We start from the raw sequence: 18,185 nt of genomic DNA, 5'->3' as shown, positions 1-18,185 counted from the left end.
CCGAACTAGCTATCACCCAAGTTCGGATAACAAAATCTCCCTCCAGAGCAGCACTCGAAGCGCCAACGTGCTTTCCGTGCTACAGTACCCGACCCGACACCCATCAGAGCTCAATTGAGCAAGCTCAATCATCAGGTTCCTCTCTATCTCAGCTCTTTATCTTTCGACCCTTCTTCACCGCTGGCGAGTTGTTGATCAAAGAGGTGAAATAGACAGAAAGCAAAGAAAAAGGGAAGAAAATGTGGGCGGAAATCACAGTCGCTGCACGTTTTCCCATTAACCAGCCGAGGAAGAGAATGACGCCAAGCGCAGGCAACAGACTCGCGGCGTCTCTCTTATCGACTCCGCAGAGTATAAAGAAATCGCGCGCGCTCCACGACGCCATCAGAGTCCCGTGAAAGCCCCCAGTGCCCGTAGCGGCATCCTTTGCCCCGGGGGACGCTGATACAGAGAGCCGAGAGAGAGAGAGGGGCTGGCTGGATTAGAGCGCGGGCCGAGACGACAGGAGAAAACGAACGCGAGAAGCGCCGTTCGGAGTAGTGACTCCGAACCGGGAACGCGATGGTGGCGCCCTCACCTCAGCGGATGAGTATTTCGCGCTGAGATGCCTGCTGAAGCATGCTTGAGAGTACGTTGGTTAACGGCAGTTTCAATGCGGTGCAGTATTAGCAAAGGAATTTACAAAAAACGAGAGTGAAAAATCAGGTAGTAACGTGAAACGCTGCGATCACGAGCAGCATCGCGGATTTCGATTCATTACGTGTCCCTTGCTGTAGAGTGAAAGGCCGGAAGTGGACGTACTAATTGCCTTATCGACCAATGACTAATAATTTCAATCACAACATGCTTTCTTGGTTAAAAAGTACAATGACTTGTTAAGTCTTGCTGCAAAATACATACAATGAAACTTCCAGCGGCCAAAAAAAAAAGGTTGAGTTGAAACGGGATTTATTCCAGCATCCTGGAGCTTGAATTTTTTATTAGGCATAGTAGAATCTGAGAAAAAAATCTAAAACCCAATATATAACAAACGGGGAATGTTACCAGGGAACAGTGCATGTTACAAAAGTATTGTACAGTACAACCCTTGATCAATATACAATGAATGAGGAAAGCAGACGGATAATTTTGTTTAGTTAAAACACAGAAATATACGAGGGTGCTCTTGCGGGCTAGTTGGTTAAACATTGCTTGAAAGGAAACAGCGCAAACACACGACAAAGAGAGGAACGTACAACACACGCGCTGTGTTGTACGGAAGCCGAGCGCCCACAAATCCTCGCCGGCCCCTTTAAAACCTCTCGGAAGACGGTTCAGCCTACGCGGAAGTCACACATCTCCTCGTAGTCGCTGGCTTGTCGCGCGCTGGGGCCGGGCGTCGTTGACTTCTGTCTCCCACAGAGGGAGTCAGCCGTATATCCGCACACATTAGGCCCCCAGCGGCAGCCTCCTCTTCCCTTCCCGATATCCGGCCATGATTACTGTCAGCAGAAGTAAGTAAATAAATAAAAACAAACAGCGAAAAGACGAGCGCACTGTCCCGCTCCTCCATCTCCAGGATTCGGGGCCCTGCGAGGCCGGTCTAGCGGGAACTCGTTACACAGCCGATTGTTATTTGCTGGCCGCCTCCGTGTCTCCCGGGATCATTCGACTGGCTTCCACGTGTCCGGGCTGCGCAACACGCTTTTCGGGCCCCGCGGTGCGGGAAATGGAGGAGCCTGCTCCTTTCTTGTTCCTTCGCTTCGGAAGGTTTCCGCCCTCTCTCGCGAGCCCCCAGGCAGCCTTGCGGAGAAGGAGCTTGGCGGGAGCTCTCGCCTCTGCACGTCTTTCCGCGTTTCTCGGAGCATCTTTCAAGCCCAGCCCTACGCGTCCCTCTTCACTTGCTCTTTCCCTCTAGTAACGCACGCCTTCTTCTATAGGGAGCAGCCGTTGGTGCGAGCCGCGGACACTGACAGTCGCCAACAGGTTGTGACAGGTCCGGTGTTAGGAGCGCAGCGCTGGGGCGAGGATGGTCTCGACGTCGGCTCCTCGGAGTGAGAGGTGGAGCGATTGGTGCGCCATCCGTGAAATGCGGCCAGACGTCGTTAATCGCGCGGTGATTTTCAAAGAAAGAAGAAATGAATTGCTGAAACTCTTGGGTTGATCGGTTTCTACGCGCCGATACAACGCCATGGACTGTAAAACAAGCAGTGGCGATGGGCTTCGGTTTATTTATAATTGCTAAGTGTTCTTTAGCGTGAGCCGAAACCTCAGCTACGCGAGTATTTTGTATTTCGTCTCGATCGTAGGGCGGCCACCGAGACCGCGTTAGGATCCTCGACGGAGTGCGCTTAGCAGGGAGGTTACGACTAAGGGAACTCAGCCATCGCGGTGACTGATGACTTGCTCTTCAAGCCATTCAATCTGAATGCAGCGCTAGCACAATCCTTCTTGAAAGGAAGTGATAAGAACGTTAACATTAGTAAAGAAATGAAAATTAACGCAGACACTTCCACTTCCACCGCGGCGACGAATTGACAACGACAGCCGAACCCCCCCCCCCCCCCCCCCCCCCCCCCACGACCATTTTACTGCGACAGCTGTAAAGGGCATATTTCCGTTTTACGCGGCGTTGATGTCGTTGGTGTAACACACCAGTTGCAACGCATCGTGCTGAATGGTCACACCGGAGCTACGTCATGCATTCTGTCATGAAAACGCGCCACGCTGCTTAGTACAATGACGTCACTTATGCCGCCACGAGGCATTCGCCATAGCTTATTCGTGCCGCTAATGAGAGTGTAGCGGCATAAATGCAATAGACATTCTACACCCGTACCCAGAGTTACAAAACGTCCTGACTCGCATCGGCATTTCGTACCATCCCAACTGTGGCTGAAATTCGCAGTCACAAGGGTCAATGTTCCGTCAATTATTTTAAATGCCACTCCAACGTCCACGCGTTAGCCAGGCCTCCCTAGACTTCGTGACCACAAAGGGCACGTTGCCGATTGGTCCACTTGTATAATATTCGTGTTACCCTGCAGATTAACGCTAGAATGCTGGTTTACGACATAGTAAGACGAAGACGGTGACGTCATAAATGATGAAGAAACTCTCATATGCAGCTAAGGCTTAAGAACATGTGAAAAATAAAATGGTTTCGAAATGGTTCTTAATGAAACACTTCAAACACCTGACACCCTTCGCAGAGATGCACTACATTGGTTGACAAGAAAACATAGTTATGGAGAAGTCTCTATAAAGAGCTGTGCAGCCCTGAGAGGAACTCAACGACACCTTAGGCTTGACGAACGCTCACGCACACCAACTTACAGCGTTGTCGTCTTCAAGAGCAGCGATAGTCACTTGGTTGTCGATTGGTAAGAATATCATCATGAAACCAGCGATCAGAAGGGCAAGGCAAAGAGCAGAAGCGAGAATTGAAAGCGGGTTTATCAAAAAATCCCAGAACGGTTAAAAAAAAAAAATCACAGATCGTGTAATGCGAATGTTTTAGCGTTATTTGTGATGTGACATGAAAGAAAGAAGCCGGAGCATGGCTGAGAGACGCTTTTTACCCATTTCTGTCCGATGGTGGGTTTCAAACCAACCACCTCCCGCAGCTGAGGCGGATGGCCAAGGAAGTCGCCTGTTAATTGTTCCGGGTCTTTTTGGTCCGTGGCGCTGTCGATGCGCCGCGTCCGCTAGTAGCTTTCGACGCCGCGCTGTGTGGCCAATTCTCGGCCGTCTTCGACGGCACCTGATGAGTTTTTTGCCGGAGGAACTCTTTTTCTTGGAAGAGGAAGAGTTTCTCCGACAATGGTCACGCCCATTCATTTCTGTTAACAACGATCGTCTTGTTCTGGTTTTTAGGCCAAACTGGCGCTAAGGTCGTTTTTTCTTGTCAGATTATTTCCGTTTCACTCTTCTGTCAGTAGGTACGCTATGCCATTTTTCATCGCCCTCGAGCAATTCTTGTCAGTTATTTGAAGATGTTTATGGTACCTCTTTAATTAGCTCGCCTTACACGCTTAGTGTCACGTGTTCTTGTAAATGTCAGTGATCTGGTAACCTTGGTATGTGTATTTTATTTATTTATTTTATTTATTTATTTACGAATACTGCTATCCCATGAGTTGGGACATTGCAGGAGTGGTACAGAGGATGGAAAACATAGATAAAACAGTAGAAAAGTGCATAATTACAAGTGTGAATCAGAGATTTTACATAAACAAAAGTGTGGTATTAATATAAAAATACATGATTAGGCAATTCTTGCGCAAAACGGTCAACAGACATCTGACGTAATGTAATATCCAGATTATTCCATAGTTCGACTGTCGAAGGAAAAAATGAATATTTGAAGCGGTCTAAAAATGGCATAAACGGCACAATGTTAAGCGGGTTGGTACGGCGAGTGACACGTGCTGAAGAACTGGCTAAAGAAAAGAAAAGCGGGGCGTCAACATAAATGCATTTGTTGATGATCTTGTGAAGAGTGATAAGGCGATCACATATGCGTCTGTGTTGAAGTGTGTCAAGTGATAAGGTGCGGGCATGAGCTGTGGGAGAGAACTGGCGGTCATAACGTTTATATATAAATCTTATTGCTTTTTTCTGCACATTTTCTAGTTTAGTGATGTCTTTAGCGAAGTGCGGTGACCAGATATATATGTAACTAAAAAAAATATATGTAAATAAAATTTTTTTCTAAACAGAAACCCGTGGCCTCCGAAACCCTCTCACTTCCCTCTTGCACCTTCTGTATTCCTCCGCTCCCTGAAAAGAGGAGAGGTTTACTTTGCTCTCTCCACTTTGCAACCTGCCAAGCTAGGCATGGGGCGGCTAACGCTGCAGACACCGACGTCAGCGCGAAATTGAGGAACTAGCTAATCAGAGTTAACACTCTAAAAAGAAGAAGAAAACTTTATTGACTCCATACCCCAAGTCCAGGGCAGGAGCCAGTTTATAAGGCTCCTCCAACTTGAGCTGTCAGAGCCCGTGAGCTCGGCCCTTAAGCGCACTCGAAGGAGTGGGCCATGAGAAAGCGTTATTAATGGATTTCTGCCAAAGGAACGGGGATGAAGGAATATTGTGCGCAGTAAACGAGCCACAAATTCGTGAACTCGGCTCAATCGCAGTCTCCTAAATTACTGGTCGTTTTAGAAATTCACCGTTCCGCTGCCCGTTAAGGAGCCGTTTAAAGAGCCCGTTAGGAGGCGGCGATGAAGAACCCCTTGAGTTTGAGAGGCTCTTAGCCAGGTTTGAAGAGGCAGGGTGCGAGAGCTGGTGTTCGTCGTCAGGCAGTTAAGATCTTATTCCACCGGGTGGACTTTATTGTCGTTCCACTCCGACATATTCCATGAGCTCTACTATCAGATTTTTTTTGCTATTTTGAGTGTAATGTGAAATGCACGTTTTGTATATAACCAAATGACACACAAAGTGACTATCCAACGAATTAAACGCGGTGAAGAAGATCTCATTCGAGGCAGTGATTACTCTATAGCACCCACATGAGCGCGAAGGAAAGCTACACAGCTTTCTCAAAAACTTCCCAGCTGAATAACTGCTTTTAGCTAACCACGACGCCTTGAACTCGATCTTCTTTACGTTGTGGAATCCCCCCCCCCCCCCCCCCCCCACCTGCCTCCACTAAAACAAAACGACCTCCTGTGAATAAATGGATCATGCCTGTCTAAAATAACGAAATCAACGGTCCGTAAAAGCAGTACTTTAAGAGCGAATTGTTCATTGCGTTGAACGGACGAATCTTCAGTTCAGCGAGAACTGTTCGAGGTTTTCTCAAGATCACCGCTGTTTCTCTTACTACAAGCTTGGGAAGGGACTAGTTTGGCAACCTACTTTAACAGAACGCGCTGCCAACAAGACAACTCCTAAATCTCTGGACCGCTGGTATTGCATGCCTGCTGAGAGGAATGCTTTACTTCCTTTTAACGACCAAAGTCCAGTTAAAAAACGGAAAAAGTAGGTGTTACTTCTATCAAGAGTGGAGATCTGGCCAGAACTCTGCGGATACTCTTAATGGATACTGCATTTACTGGATGCAATGTGTGCTTTGTTTGATGTGTAAAAGCTGTAAAGTGTTCTTAAGGGCACCCGGGCTACACTTCTAGTAATGAGCGAACTCGCCTGAGAGGTACATCTCTTTCAGAGCGTAAGTTGTGCCCTACGTGCGTTGCTTATCTAATTTACTCGTATTCGGTTCTACTCATGGCTTCTTCGAACTCTTCTTCTTGCTCTTGGTAGCACAAGGGTGTTGGACAGACAATCCCACGTGCTAGAACAGGTAAGTTTTTATCCCCTGCATCCTTATCACTTTGCTTATTCGCCTCAGTCTCGCGTTGTTCCAGTAGGCAGGCGATGCACTAAAGCTAACCTACCTTGACCTTTCCCTTTTCGCAGGGCAGCGAGCAGATGGAGACGGGCGGCGTCTTGCGCTGTGCCCGGTGCCACTGCACGTTTCCCGTCATGGTGAGCTCGCCGTTCACCCACGAGCCCACCTGCACGTAGTCGTACTGGTCCTCGCCCAGCTGCTGGTAGTTCATCAGGTCGTACCTGCATGGGGAAAGGAGGAATCTCAGCGCAAAGGAGAGCGAAATTAAGTGTCAGCGCGACTAAGCATGCTATCCTAGTTGGTATTTTATGCGAAGCATATTACTAGAGCTACACAACAGCCCGTCGAGCGCGGCGGTGGAGCTACCATTGACCTTTAGCGTGACCTCGTGACACCACGTGACAACATGACGTCACAGCAGAGGAGAGATGGGCTGCCGGCTCGCGCGGTCGGCCGCGGTGGTGGAGGCTCCACATCAGAGGCGCTGCAGCTGACCACGTGACGCTACAGCAGCGGTATAAAGCTGAGCTTGCCTCGATCTCCGGGCACGAGGCGGCCAGGTGTTGGGATGCCGCCTAGAAGCAGGGATTATTTGAACGAGAAGCGAAAGCCTCAGCGTGCCACAGAGACCGATGAAAAGCGGGATGAACGTCAACCAAGGAAAGCCATGCATTACCAAGCCTAGCCATCAATATGCTTCGCATCTGACTAGGCTTAACCTTAGCTAAGCCTCAGCCATTTTTTTTTAAAGCGAAAAGCTTCACTACGAAGGTCGGAGCCGAGCTTCGCGTATGCCGGGAATGCTGCAAAAGCCATATTCTGCGCATGCGCGAAACCGAGTGAAGTCACGTGCAGCGCAGGTGGCCGCCGACTCCGGAATAAAAAAAAAAAGAATAAAAATAAGCACAGAAACGAAAATAAAAAGAAATGAAAGAAATGAAATGTCACAAATAAAAAATAAATAAAAGACAAACAGTGCGCCAGGAAATACTCATATCTCGGTGGATACCCGAACCACGCCGTAAGGGCCTTAAATGAAATGAAATGAAAATTGGTGTTAAGGAAAGGAAATGCCTGTCTCTCATGACTTGGTGTACACCCGAAAGGAATGGACACCACAGAGTGCATGTCTCTAAAGCAACCTTTTCAGACAGCACCGTATTCACCCTCATCCAGCGCCACATGGCGACAATTACAGACAGGCTGTTTTATTTCCCCCCATCGTCTCTCATGCTTTCACCCCACCCTTCCTCCTGATTGTACCACCTGTGGCGTGCCCAGATCCACACTTTTCCACTACCTTTGGGAATGTCCTTCCCCAAAGGCAGTATCCCCCATCCCCAATCCCACTCATTCTTCCTGGGAGGCTGCTTTACGGACCGCTCAGCCCGCCGGCCAGAAATGGCTGGTGGATCGGGCTTCACGTGAAGCACAAGCCCGTGGACGGCCCAACGCCTCCACCGTTATCGTGGTGCTCGAAGTGCATTGCGCGCGAACTGCGACAGCCATGACGTCAAACCAAGCGTAACTGAACCTTTTCGCTGGTACATCCAGGCTTAACCACAGTTAAGCCACTGCCAAATTTTTTTCCAGCCAGTTTTATGGGAATTCATAGCCTAAGATTGAGGCAAAGGTAAGATTCTATCTGCAGAGGTAGCGGAATTGACATCCGTTTCGCGTTTCGTCTCTCTATTGTTGCAGCTGTTAAGCTCTGCTCTCTCTTTTTAACTATCAACTTTATTGCAACCTTTCAATTTTTCTTACTCAACTCTTGTTTCCAGAGATCGAGTGCATCTTAGGATGGACTGTCGCACCAGTTTCCAGATCTCCGTAATTCATTCATCCGTTTAAATTTGCAGGGATACGAATCAGCATTGCATCCCTGTCTCGTGTTCAGCAACACCAAGTGCATGTATGTACTCAGTGCGTCGTAGTTGCCTGTAGGGCTTCGTCAGAGGGCACTCTTCTCCAGCCCGGGGCAGTTGTAAAAAGTTTTAGCGCAAACAGACACAGACCATGAGCAAGACGAAATACAAAACCACCAGCGCTAACTGACGACTGGTTTTACTGGTGGAAGGTGACATCTTCTAAAGACTGAAGTGTTCGAAGGGACAAAGATTCTTGGTGAAAGTAGACAAGACGGCACAAATCAGTCTAGGATCCTTCACACAAAGAAATTTGGCAGTGAATGCTTTAGCACTTTGTTTTCATCATCTTTGTCTATGGCTGAGACTGACCTTTAGAAGCGGCTAACTGCTGACTAAAGTATACGCAAAAACTAAAGAGATGCTATCCATCGTTACAACCTTTCTTTCGCAATACTTCGGCCTTTATAAGGCGTCACCTTCCGCCAACAAAACCAGTTCTCAGTTAGCGCTTGCGTGTGTAGTCCTTCTCGTGGCCTGTGTTTGTTCGCACTAGAACGTTTTACAAGATCGAAGCGCGTCAACTCGGCCGAAAAGAAGTTTTAATGCAGTCAAGTTTTCCTTCCAATTCTTCTTTGTTATCTCAGGTCCGACGCACTCACGCTGATATCCACCGCCCCGATAAACATCACTGGCATATACAGCTTGTGACTATTTGCGTGAGCTGCAAGAAGACTTGTCGCGACTCAATCGGAATCTAAGGCCAAGCCAGGTATTCCTGGAATCCTATACTCCCACTTCTCGCTGTAAGACGAAGCGAGTTTTGTATTGCAAACACTCACTCTGTTTTGTGTTTCGAGAAATGCAGATTTCTTCACAACGGGTAGTAGTATTCAGCGCCGGGGGCCTTTTCCGCACTTTTTTGCGCTGAAAGGCGCCCAGAAAAGCCAGGAAACGAATGCGGCAGCTCGCAGAGAGCGTAATTCGACGCCTGAACTCCCGCTTTTACGTCGTCCCGTTTGCTGCCGTTGCTGTTCAAGAAAAACGTTGGTGGTTCAGGTCTCTCTTCTTTAGCCATGCAAATAGGTGTCTTCTAACTTTAGCGCCACTGCTAGGGCGCGCTAGTAAAACGTTATGGAAGAGAAAAATAGAGTCCTCGAACTTGATACAAACGTCGGGCCCAGCTGAATCTCTTTAGCATAACTTTCGCATAACCTAAATTAGCTTACAGTCTCTCTGCGGCTCACTCGTAAGCTTGACTTGCCTTTTTGCTTATATGCTTTTAGTTCTTTGTTCTTCCTCATGCAATAACTCAAACTAGCATTATTTTGTTTTTCGTTGTGGCGTATTTCGTTTTGTTCTTAATTGGGGGCTTCCCCTGAGTAGGGACGCGATTCTGTCGTCAAGTCTACCATCAAATTCATTCTCCTTTTTCTCGAATACGGTTATTATTATTGAGCTGCATAGCATTCAGTTTTCACCTGTATAAATGAACGAAATAACAACAAAGATAGCACAGCGCGACTTTTCCAGATTTTTGCATGCGTTTAGGTGAATCAGGACGATGTATGTTTTAGGTATGTAAATACTTCGCGCTCTGCTTTGGAGGTGAAATGGGCCGCATAAAAAAAATATTTCTTGCCAGTGACATCACAAAGTGCGGCGATAGCAAACGCTGTGAACTGAACTTGATCGCAGTTTCCTCTCAGAAGGTGCAAATAAGTCGAAGCATCACCCACTTTACCACTTGACCACATTTTTTTACATCATGGCTCGCACCCGGTCAGAGTTCATTTACGCTTTTACAATTTGAATGTTAAGATGAGGTTCGCCCGTTCGTTTAATATGATATAACATATGTTGATTGCTGTGGAAGATTCTTATCTTCTACATACTGCCACCATCACCGCTACCTCCATCAACTTAAAGCCTAACCCAGCTGGCTTCTGCCGGAGAAACACCTCTCCAATGTATCTCTAGTTAGTCCTGCCTTACACTGTATAAACACGAATACGCTCATATGGCAGAAAAAAAGGACTAGCTGTTCTCTAGTGTACATCTTTTCATAAAAGGGTGCGCGCTAGAGGACAGCTTATTATCTTTTTACTCCTGTCTGCTTAGAGTGTACGTCATCTGTGGCTAGCTTGTCTCCGTCGGAATTTCGCTGACCCACCTTACAATGCCGCGCTCCTTCTACGCTTGCCTTCTCTTGGAATTCATTCCGTTATAGCCTAAGAGATCACTAGTTACGCGACACCCGCATTACACACCCACCCGCTCTACAGCTAGTTTTCTTGATAGCCATACTTAAATCTGCGCCTGCTCCTTCACCCTTCTCGAAGCCTGCGCTCGCTCACAAAAAATGGCGTTTCCGGGCTAGAACGTGACGCTCCAAGCCCGTCCGCTCGGTGCTGTTAGCGTTCCTCTTACAATCAAGTGCTGCTGACACGGGCAGTTGACAAACATTGACAACTTCGTGCGCGGGCGTCGCTCGTAATTAACCCGCAATACTGCGTAAAACGCAAATTGACTTCGTACGAGTCATCGGAAGGAATAATAACAGAAGAAAAAACGAAGAAAACATCGAAGTCGCTACCCCCCTCCACCCGCACACGACCAAAATTGCCGCCGCCACCGAGCGGTTCTCCTGATGAACGGGACCGCTACACGGAACGGGCGAGGAATCGAGCTCGGCGGAGTTCGGAATAAATAGAGGGAAGAGAAAAAAAGAAAAGTATTGATGAAGAAAGCAACTGCCACGTGCAAACTCGAAGGGTGAGAAGGTTTGAGAACGGGCTGGAAGCAAAGGAGAGAGAGGGAGGACAGGAGGGGGGGGGGGGGGGGAGGCGGAGGCAGCTGACGACTTCCGCGATTAGAAGTCGTCGCTAATTGCCTCCTGGCGGTAACAGCGGAAAAGTACGGTGCGCGCGCCGCGCGGTGGCGTCGAGCGGCCGCGATGCGGCAGGAAGCGCGGGCGCCTGACGCCGAAGGCTACGACTTTGGCTCCGTCTTTGGCTTTGCTTTTGGGTCGACGCGTAGAACAAAATAAGAAGTTGGGAAGGGGAAACACTAAAGTTTGAACGCAGACATGTGTCAGGATCCGTTTGTTTGCATGAAGAGCGAGAAAAAAACATTCAGAACCACCGACTGGGCTCTTGCGTTTGCTTTTTAAACTTTTAAGCGCCTTCAGATACGATTCGGCATCGGCGTTTCGAAACTGGCTAAGGCAGCCCGCTGGCGAAGTTTACTGTTTATAGAGACTTCACTCGGCACCAGCTTTGTGCTATATGTATGGGAAAGGCCTGTCTAAAATTCACTTGCTGCGTGGGAGCTGTCGCGCTTCTTGTCGGTGCGTCTAAAGAAAATACCCGTTTTCAAACTTTAACTCTTTACGCTGCAGTCGTTGTTGACTACCGCAAATGAAACCTTGTTTCTGCGAACTTTCATATTAAAGATAATGCATCTGAGCGTAAACCTTTTGGTCTCGACACTGCACGAAAGAAGACAGAGGTGCTGTTGGTGATATAGAAGACACCAGAGTGAATCGTCATCACAGACAATGAGAAAGAACAAAAAAGCAAAACTAAAAACTTCTTGGACGTGAGACGAGCGCTGATAATTATACATGCGCTATACAGGTAAGCCGGGAGAATAATAAATACCACTCGAGACCCCCTGAAATCATTTAAGGGCATATGTGGCGTGTTTTGCATGAAAACAAATGCTTAGGTGAGTAGCTGTTTTAAGAACGTTGCCGACGTGAAAGGTCGGTTCGTCTGTGCAGAAACAGCTATTTCCGAATTAATCGCTGCACATTTGCAGTATTTCTGGCTACCGTCGTTCGGCCCTAAAATACACGGCTCTTTTGTCTAGGGTAAAACATATTTCATGGCTTTGAGTCGCAAGGAAAAAGAAAGAGTGAATAACACAGATGATGATCAACGTGAAGGAAAACATAATGATAAAAAGTGAATATACAGCCAAAACAGCAAAACTGCTTTGCATCCAAGCTTGTAAATATTATTTTAAGGCGAAAGCCTATAATGGCTCATTCTCCCGCCCGTCCGGCGTTACATCCAGCACTTGGGGTGACGTCATCGTCGTCGACAGGTGGAGCTGTCGATGCGGCGACGTCGAGCGCTGCTCCGTCGTCAGTCAGTTTGGTTTGGTTTGTTTTATTGGGGCTTAACGTCGCAAAGCGACTGAGGCTATGAGAGACGCCGTAGTGAAGGGCTCCGGTCGTCAGTCGGTGCGCGGCAGCTAGTGGAGGAGGATGGCTCCCAAGTGGTGCAACCGCAACATAGGCAGTCATTGACAGACGAAGTAGCGCGACAAAGGCTTTCGCCTAGCGCACTTTAGGCTGCCAAAGTTCCCCCACAGTTTTTAATTAAGTAGAACATCTCATAGACATTTCAGTGTAAGGAATGATAATGTTAGCTACGTCACAGAAAATAATGTTTACATCTTTGAGGCATGTGTTAGCCTAGAAGCGTTTACCGCCAAATATCGAATTCTGCATGTTGGATTCTGGTTTAGGATGTAAGGTTTTCAAAATACATCAGTGACGCTTCGAAGACTTATCGTTGCCATAATGGCGGTTTCTTTCGGGTTCCCTTGGTCACATATAGTGTTTCTTTTTCTCTGGGCAGCCTTAGTTTTCTGTTTTCCCTGCACACTCGCTGCCTAGCACTTTGCATTTTTGTTCCGAAGTCTGTAACACGAAACCGCGCTAGCGTTAACATACTGGGATCATAAGTAATCACTGCATCTTGGTTAACACAGCTTTACACTTTTTAAGTCCATCTTTTCTGCAATCCGCTCGATCTCCACTAGCTTCAATACCATGACTGGACATACTAGCGAGAACATTGTGGCGAGAACTAGAAACCTTCTTGTCGAGATCATTTTGGTAATATGGGGCTTTCCGGTGCTCCAAAAAGAGATAGTTGAGACAGGGCTGTACCAGTTGAAACACCTCAGCTTATTATCAATGAGCCAGGTGCCCCTGCTAAATATATTCAAGCTTTTATAAAAGAAAAAGTGTCCTAGTCGCGTGAAACCAACTGAGGGCTGCTGAGAGTCGCGGGGTCTAGCATGTAGAAGTTGCAGAGCGTCTTGAAAAAGAGCTGGCTGCAATTTTTGCACCAAGGTGCCATTTTCGCAGCTTTATTTACTGGCCTCTGCTACGTGACGTGACCACGTGACGTGACAGCTGCTAATGCATATTTCTCGCGCAGTGCACGCGCAATGCTCCGTCGGGGGCAGCGCTTAAAAAAAAAAAAACGGGAAGTTTCTTCTCTGAGACGCGTCGTGGGGCGGTGAAGCTTGGCGGTGAAGCAGCGCTGTCATGTGGAAGCTTTTTTTATTGTGCGAGTTAATATTTTGAGGCCATTGAAATATACTACTTTACGTGAATGATACCTTGGTGCAAACATCTCAGTCAGCTGTTTTTCTTGACGACCTACAACTCCTGAATTGAAACTTTGTTCCTGACACCTAGTTAAGTGTTAGCTAATTAGTACTTTCTAATTAATAAACTTTTGTGAATTAAAAATAAACTCCAGACCAGGCCGCGCTATTCTCAACAGCAGTCAGTTGGTGCCACGGAGCTAGGACCGTCTTTTTTAAAAAGTTGGTGACTTTTACCTGGGGCACCCAGTATATTCTGCAAAGGAAAAGACAGAAACAGTACAACAGCTCGTAAATAGACACCAGAGGCCGTGATTATTTTCGCTTTCATTTCATTTGATCCTCTCCCATTGATCGCTGCTACTGGTCACGTAGCCCGTGGGGGATGTCGTCGCGCTGGTCGTGACAGAAACTCGCTAATGATGACATCTCCTAGCATAAAGGCTTCCTACGTCTGTGGCGCAATGGCGGATCAGCGTCGATGGCGAAGAGATGCAGAGAACGAAGACTCATTTGACAGGCCTAATGCTCTTTATCCGCACTAATACCGCCTCGGGAAAGAACCTCTGCGGTAGATGTGCGACTGCGTGGCGTAGCATCGTGACCCCCGTCACGGCCAGAGTGAATGCGGCGGCAACATCACGACCTAAACGGCCATGACTGTGACTGGTAGTTTGCTGCCTCGCCTCCACTAGCTTTCGTCACGATTGACGTCACAACTAAATGGATCGAAAACGAAATCAATTGTTACACAATACGGCCCCACGTTGATATTGAAACCGACATCGCATGTGCTCATCTGGGCTTTCATCCTTTTTTACGTGCATTAATAAGACCGTAGGTGCACCTATCTGACGAAAATAACCTCGGTGTGGGCACAGAACGCTGTGGCCGCATTCCTTGATGGTCGATGAAGATGTTCTCAACGTTGCTCTGGCGAACGTAATACAACTATTAAAGTGAGACTATGAGAGCTCTTAAGTGGTGGGGAAGGGGAGGTTGTGGTTCTTTTGCTCCAGAGAATGGTGAAAAGTCTTAAAGTTTATTTGTTTTTTTTTTGTGCTCTGACCTTTCTCTTTCACACGTAATAGAAACGTTTGTTTTTAACACCGTCGTTACTTAATTACACCGGTGTATTCGGGTGTCTTTAAACACTTCTCAGGGCACTCTCATTACTGGCGCGTATTGCTGTACCTCATGCAACTCTTTTGAACCTTCATTAACAAGATGCAGTAAGGCCTAAGCAGCGAAACCCTCACTACACCGCGCGAGACGAAAGTGAGCCGGCCAGATTAGGACAACAGTGCGAATATCAAGGAAGAGAGAGAGTCAGGTAGAGAGATGAAAAGGTAATGTCAACAAGGCAGGGCGCTTCCTAATCCCTCGCTTGTGTTCTTTCCTTCGCCCTTCGTGTTACAGCACCACAGTGACGCTGGAAGAAGCCCAGGGATAATGTGCGCAGGGAAGAAGCGCGCAGACTCGAGAGGTGTGCGCGGTTCCTAAATGGCGCCGAGAAGAGGCCGCCGAACAAAAGAGGGGCCAATCGCGGCAGGAGTGCGTGTGTGCGTGCTTGTATGTTTGTGTGTGTGTGATTGCAACGCCGGAAATGACGCGCCTGAAAGTAACGACCCGGTACCGTAATTAGTCACGGCTCCCGGACAGGAGGGAACGGGGTCCAAGCGTGGGAAGTGTTACGCCCTCTTGGCCCTCCCTGCTCGAGTGTCCCTTACTCCGGCGCCTTGCCGCATTCTTCTCACCCCATTTTTTCCTTGCTTCGTTCCTTTCACGATGTATCCTACGCTCAACGGCTCCATTGTAGCTAACTGCTCGTTTACCTTGCCACCTAGTTTCGGGTGGAGGCTACGCAGTTCGCTCTAAGCTTAGAAGGCAGCTGGAAAAAAAGAAAAAAGAAATTCCCTATGTACAGGTAATGGTCAAAGCGTTCCAAGTTGACCCGGCTAATTATTGTGAATGCAGGGAGGCAGCGGCTGTTATTTAGGTTTTTTTCCCCATTATGCTTTAGTAAACAGGTGCTCAGTTTTCTGACGGCTCGTTAAGTTTGTTTTTGTCCCAGATACCTTTTTTTTTTAAAAATGATCCCTACGAAGAGGTTAACTGGAACAGATGGCTTTGAATCATTTATCATTGGAGAAAATGCTTAGAAGTGAAGAATAAAGTTTAAATATTATAATATTTGCGTACGAGTGGACCATTTGTTTTGAGACAGGCTGTTATGGACTCAAATCACTAGACGTATAAGCGCCAACGTATATCTGAGCTCAGTACGACCTGCACCGCGCCATTGTTTTCAGCAAAGCGGTTTTCGCTTTACGGGAGTTGTGAACGCGCCGTAATCGACTGGTCAATAAGCGTGCGAGAACGACTGGGAATAGTATCCAGGAGATGTAATTCTGAAACCATGCTCGCACTGCTTCGTGAAGTGCGCCGTGGCTAGATGTTGTCTGTTGCCTTTCATGTATAGCGAGACAGTAGGCACGAAAGTGACTCAGAAATGGGAACAGTCCCTCACTGTCAGAAATTGCACATTAGCGAAAATTTAGAGGATGTTTTTTTTTCCTTTTAAACTTTTAGCACTTTTTATAAATCTGATACGTTTGCTTTAGTCTTACGCCAAGTAGGGAGAGGAAGGCGAAAAAACATGTTCCTTCGCCATCCTTGTCTCTTTTGCGCAGCAGTTGCTTTGCGTCAAATAATGAGCCAACTAACTTGACAAGTTTTACTGTAGTTACATTCGCCTATGGCTAGTGGGATCTGGTGAAAAAGTTTATGATGCTGCTAGGCCTTGATGTTTTTTTTTTTTCATGTGTTCACGTGTTCCGAAGTATGTTTGCCTACTGGTTCGTAAACGAGCTTTTGGCCGACAGTTACGTAGGCCCAAATGATACATTTGTACAAAAAAACAAAGAAACGGAATGGTTTATGCAGTCGCAATATGATGCAGCAATGGGAATTATTGAGACAGGCGTAAAAAAACGTCACAAGGCAAAATTAACTAAGGACAGAAGAATATTTTACTTTTACAAATATATGCAAGTACACATAGAAGTCCTCTGGCAAAATTTATGTTTAGCTGCTCTTTGCTTTAAGAGGGTGCTTCATTTTTACTACTTAAACGCTCTGCACTCAGTGCTCTCTCACGTCGTCTCCGAAAAATTCCCGGTAGAAAATTATCTATTTTGGGAAAATTTTTCCTGCAGCGGTTTGAAAACTCCATCAGTTTGGAAAAAGAAAAAAATGTTGTTGTTAAATTTCCGATATTTTTGTAAAAAATCGCTTAGAACTGAATTTTAGCCTTCCAATTTCCCGAAAAAGAGAAAATTCCCCGCATGTAACATCACTGGCTGCACCTCCTGTGATGCCACAAAACTTTTATACTGGCTTCCTATCAATATGCCCCTTAATGTGGCAAAGCACGCTTTAAAGGACCAAAAGCTATGCAGGGACTCTAAGCAAGGAATAAGAATGACAGAATGACAGTGCATCCATGATGTCTGGACACGGGGATGGACGCAGATATTTTACGATCAATATTAAGAAAACATATTCTTTAAGAAAACTAGGAAAATGACTCCGAGAAAAGAAATAATTGGAGTACCCTTAGTGGAAATTTCAGAATATAGAAGAGAGAAAAGATGAATGAAATATATACAGGGTGCTTTACCTCACACTTTCCACAATTAAAAAAAAAATTCTGTTAGAAGAGCGCTTTTTTCGGCATAGCACCGTCAGATTTGTAGTACATAAGTACATGAGAATACAGCTAAGACGTGCTGACTAGGAGGCTAGTTAACTAATATGGAATAGTTGACTGTTTAACTATTACAGCTAAACTCCTTAATTATTAAGAAGCGTAACACTCACCATAAGTGATATGGGCGTGTTCAGATAAGAACGGTAATCGAGGTCCCATGACCATTTTTTGTTTTCAATGAAATTTTTATATATGATGGGCAAATGTGTCCACACAAAGGAATGAACCTTAGTTTTGCAAGAAGCTTCGTAGTTTTTTCGGAAAAAAATCGCACGTGACAAGAGGTGGAGAATGTCGTTTTTGGCACTTCGCAAAGTTGCAAGTTTGAAGCCCCATTCCATGCACAAAAAATTTTTTCCGCGCATCATTATTTTTTCAGAACCTCTTTACAACTTGTACAATGCGAGAAAGTAAAAATTGTTTGCTTTCTTTTTCAACCTTCCGAGTAAAAAAATTGCAAACTTCGCTTCTGGAGCTATGCGGTGCAAAAAAGGCACTTTTCAGGGCAGCCTTAGGGCAAGATGCCTAAAGATCTTCCCACTGAATATTTTTCTCAGTATTTTTCAGCTGTTTTTACGCACTTCAGGCAAGTTCTGTTGCTCTAGACTTGGCAGATAGTTTTCAGTACGGTCTCAAAATTGGCCGAAGTTCAAAAACGCCAAAAAAGTGACAACTTTGACTTGGGTTTAAAAAAAAACATCATCATCGAATTTTCTTAAAATTTGCCTGAATAATCCTCAATACATGATAATTTTAAGGCACTAGAAAAGTGTTGCATTATATTGTTTTAAAATACAAA

General features: G+C 46.4%; 1 protein-coding gene across 4 annotated transcripts in view; it reads right to left on the bottom strand.

Moving 5' to 3' along the window:
- The window catches only part of LOC149359864 (metabotropic glutamate receptor 5-like), a 469,646-nt gene that overhangs the window by 35,187 nt on the left and 416,274 nt on the right, over positions 1-18,185 (bottom strand). For all 4 annotated transcript variants that reach the window (XM_089571977.1, XM_089571976.1, XM_089571974.1 and 1 more), the window contains one exon: positions 6,387-6,561. In XM_089571977.1, the coding sequence (XP_089428103.1) occupies positions 6,387-6,561 (175 nt within the window). The remainder of the gene's footprint in view (positions 1-6,386; positions 6,562-18,185) is intronic.

The sequence above is a fragment of the Amblyomma mixtum genome, chromosome 2, assembly GCF_055824585.1.
Source record: "Amblyomma mixtum isolate Tamu chromosome 2, ASM5582458v1, whole genome shotgun sequence".
Lineage (NCBI taxonomy): Eukaryota > Metazoa > Arthropoda > Arachnida > Ixodida > Ixodidae > Amblyomma > Amblyomma mixtum.
Note: the sequence above shows the minus strand (reverse complement) of the source record. Positions and strands in the feature narration are given on the sequence as shown.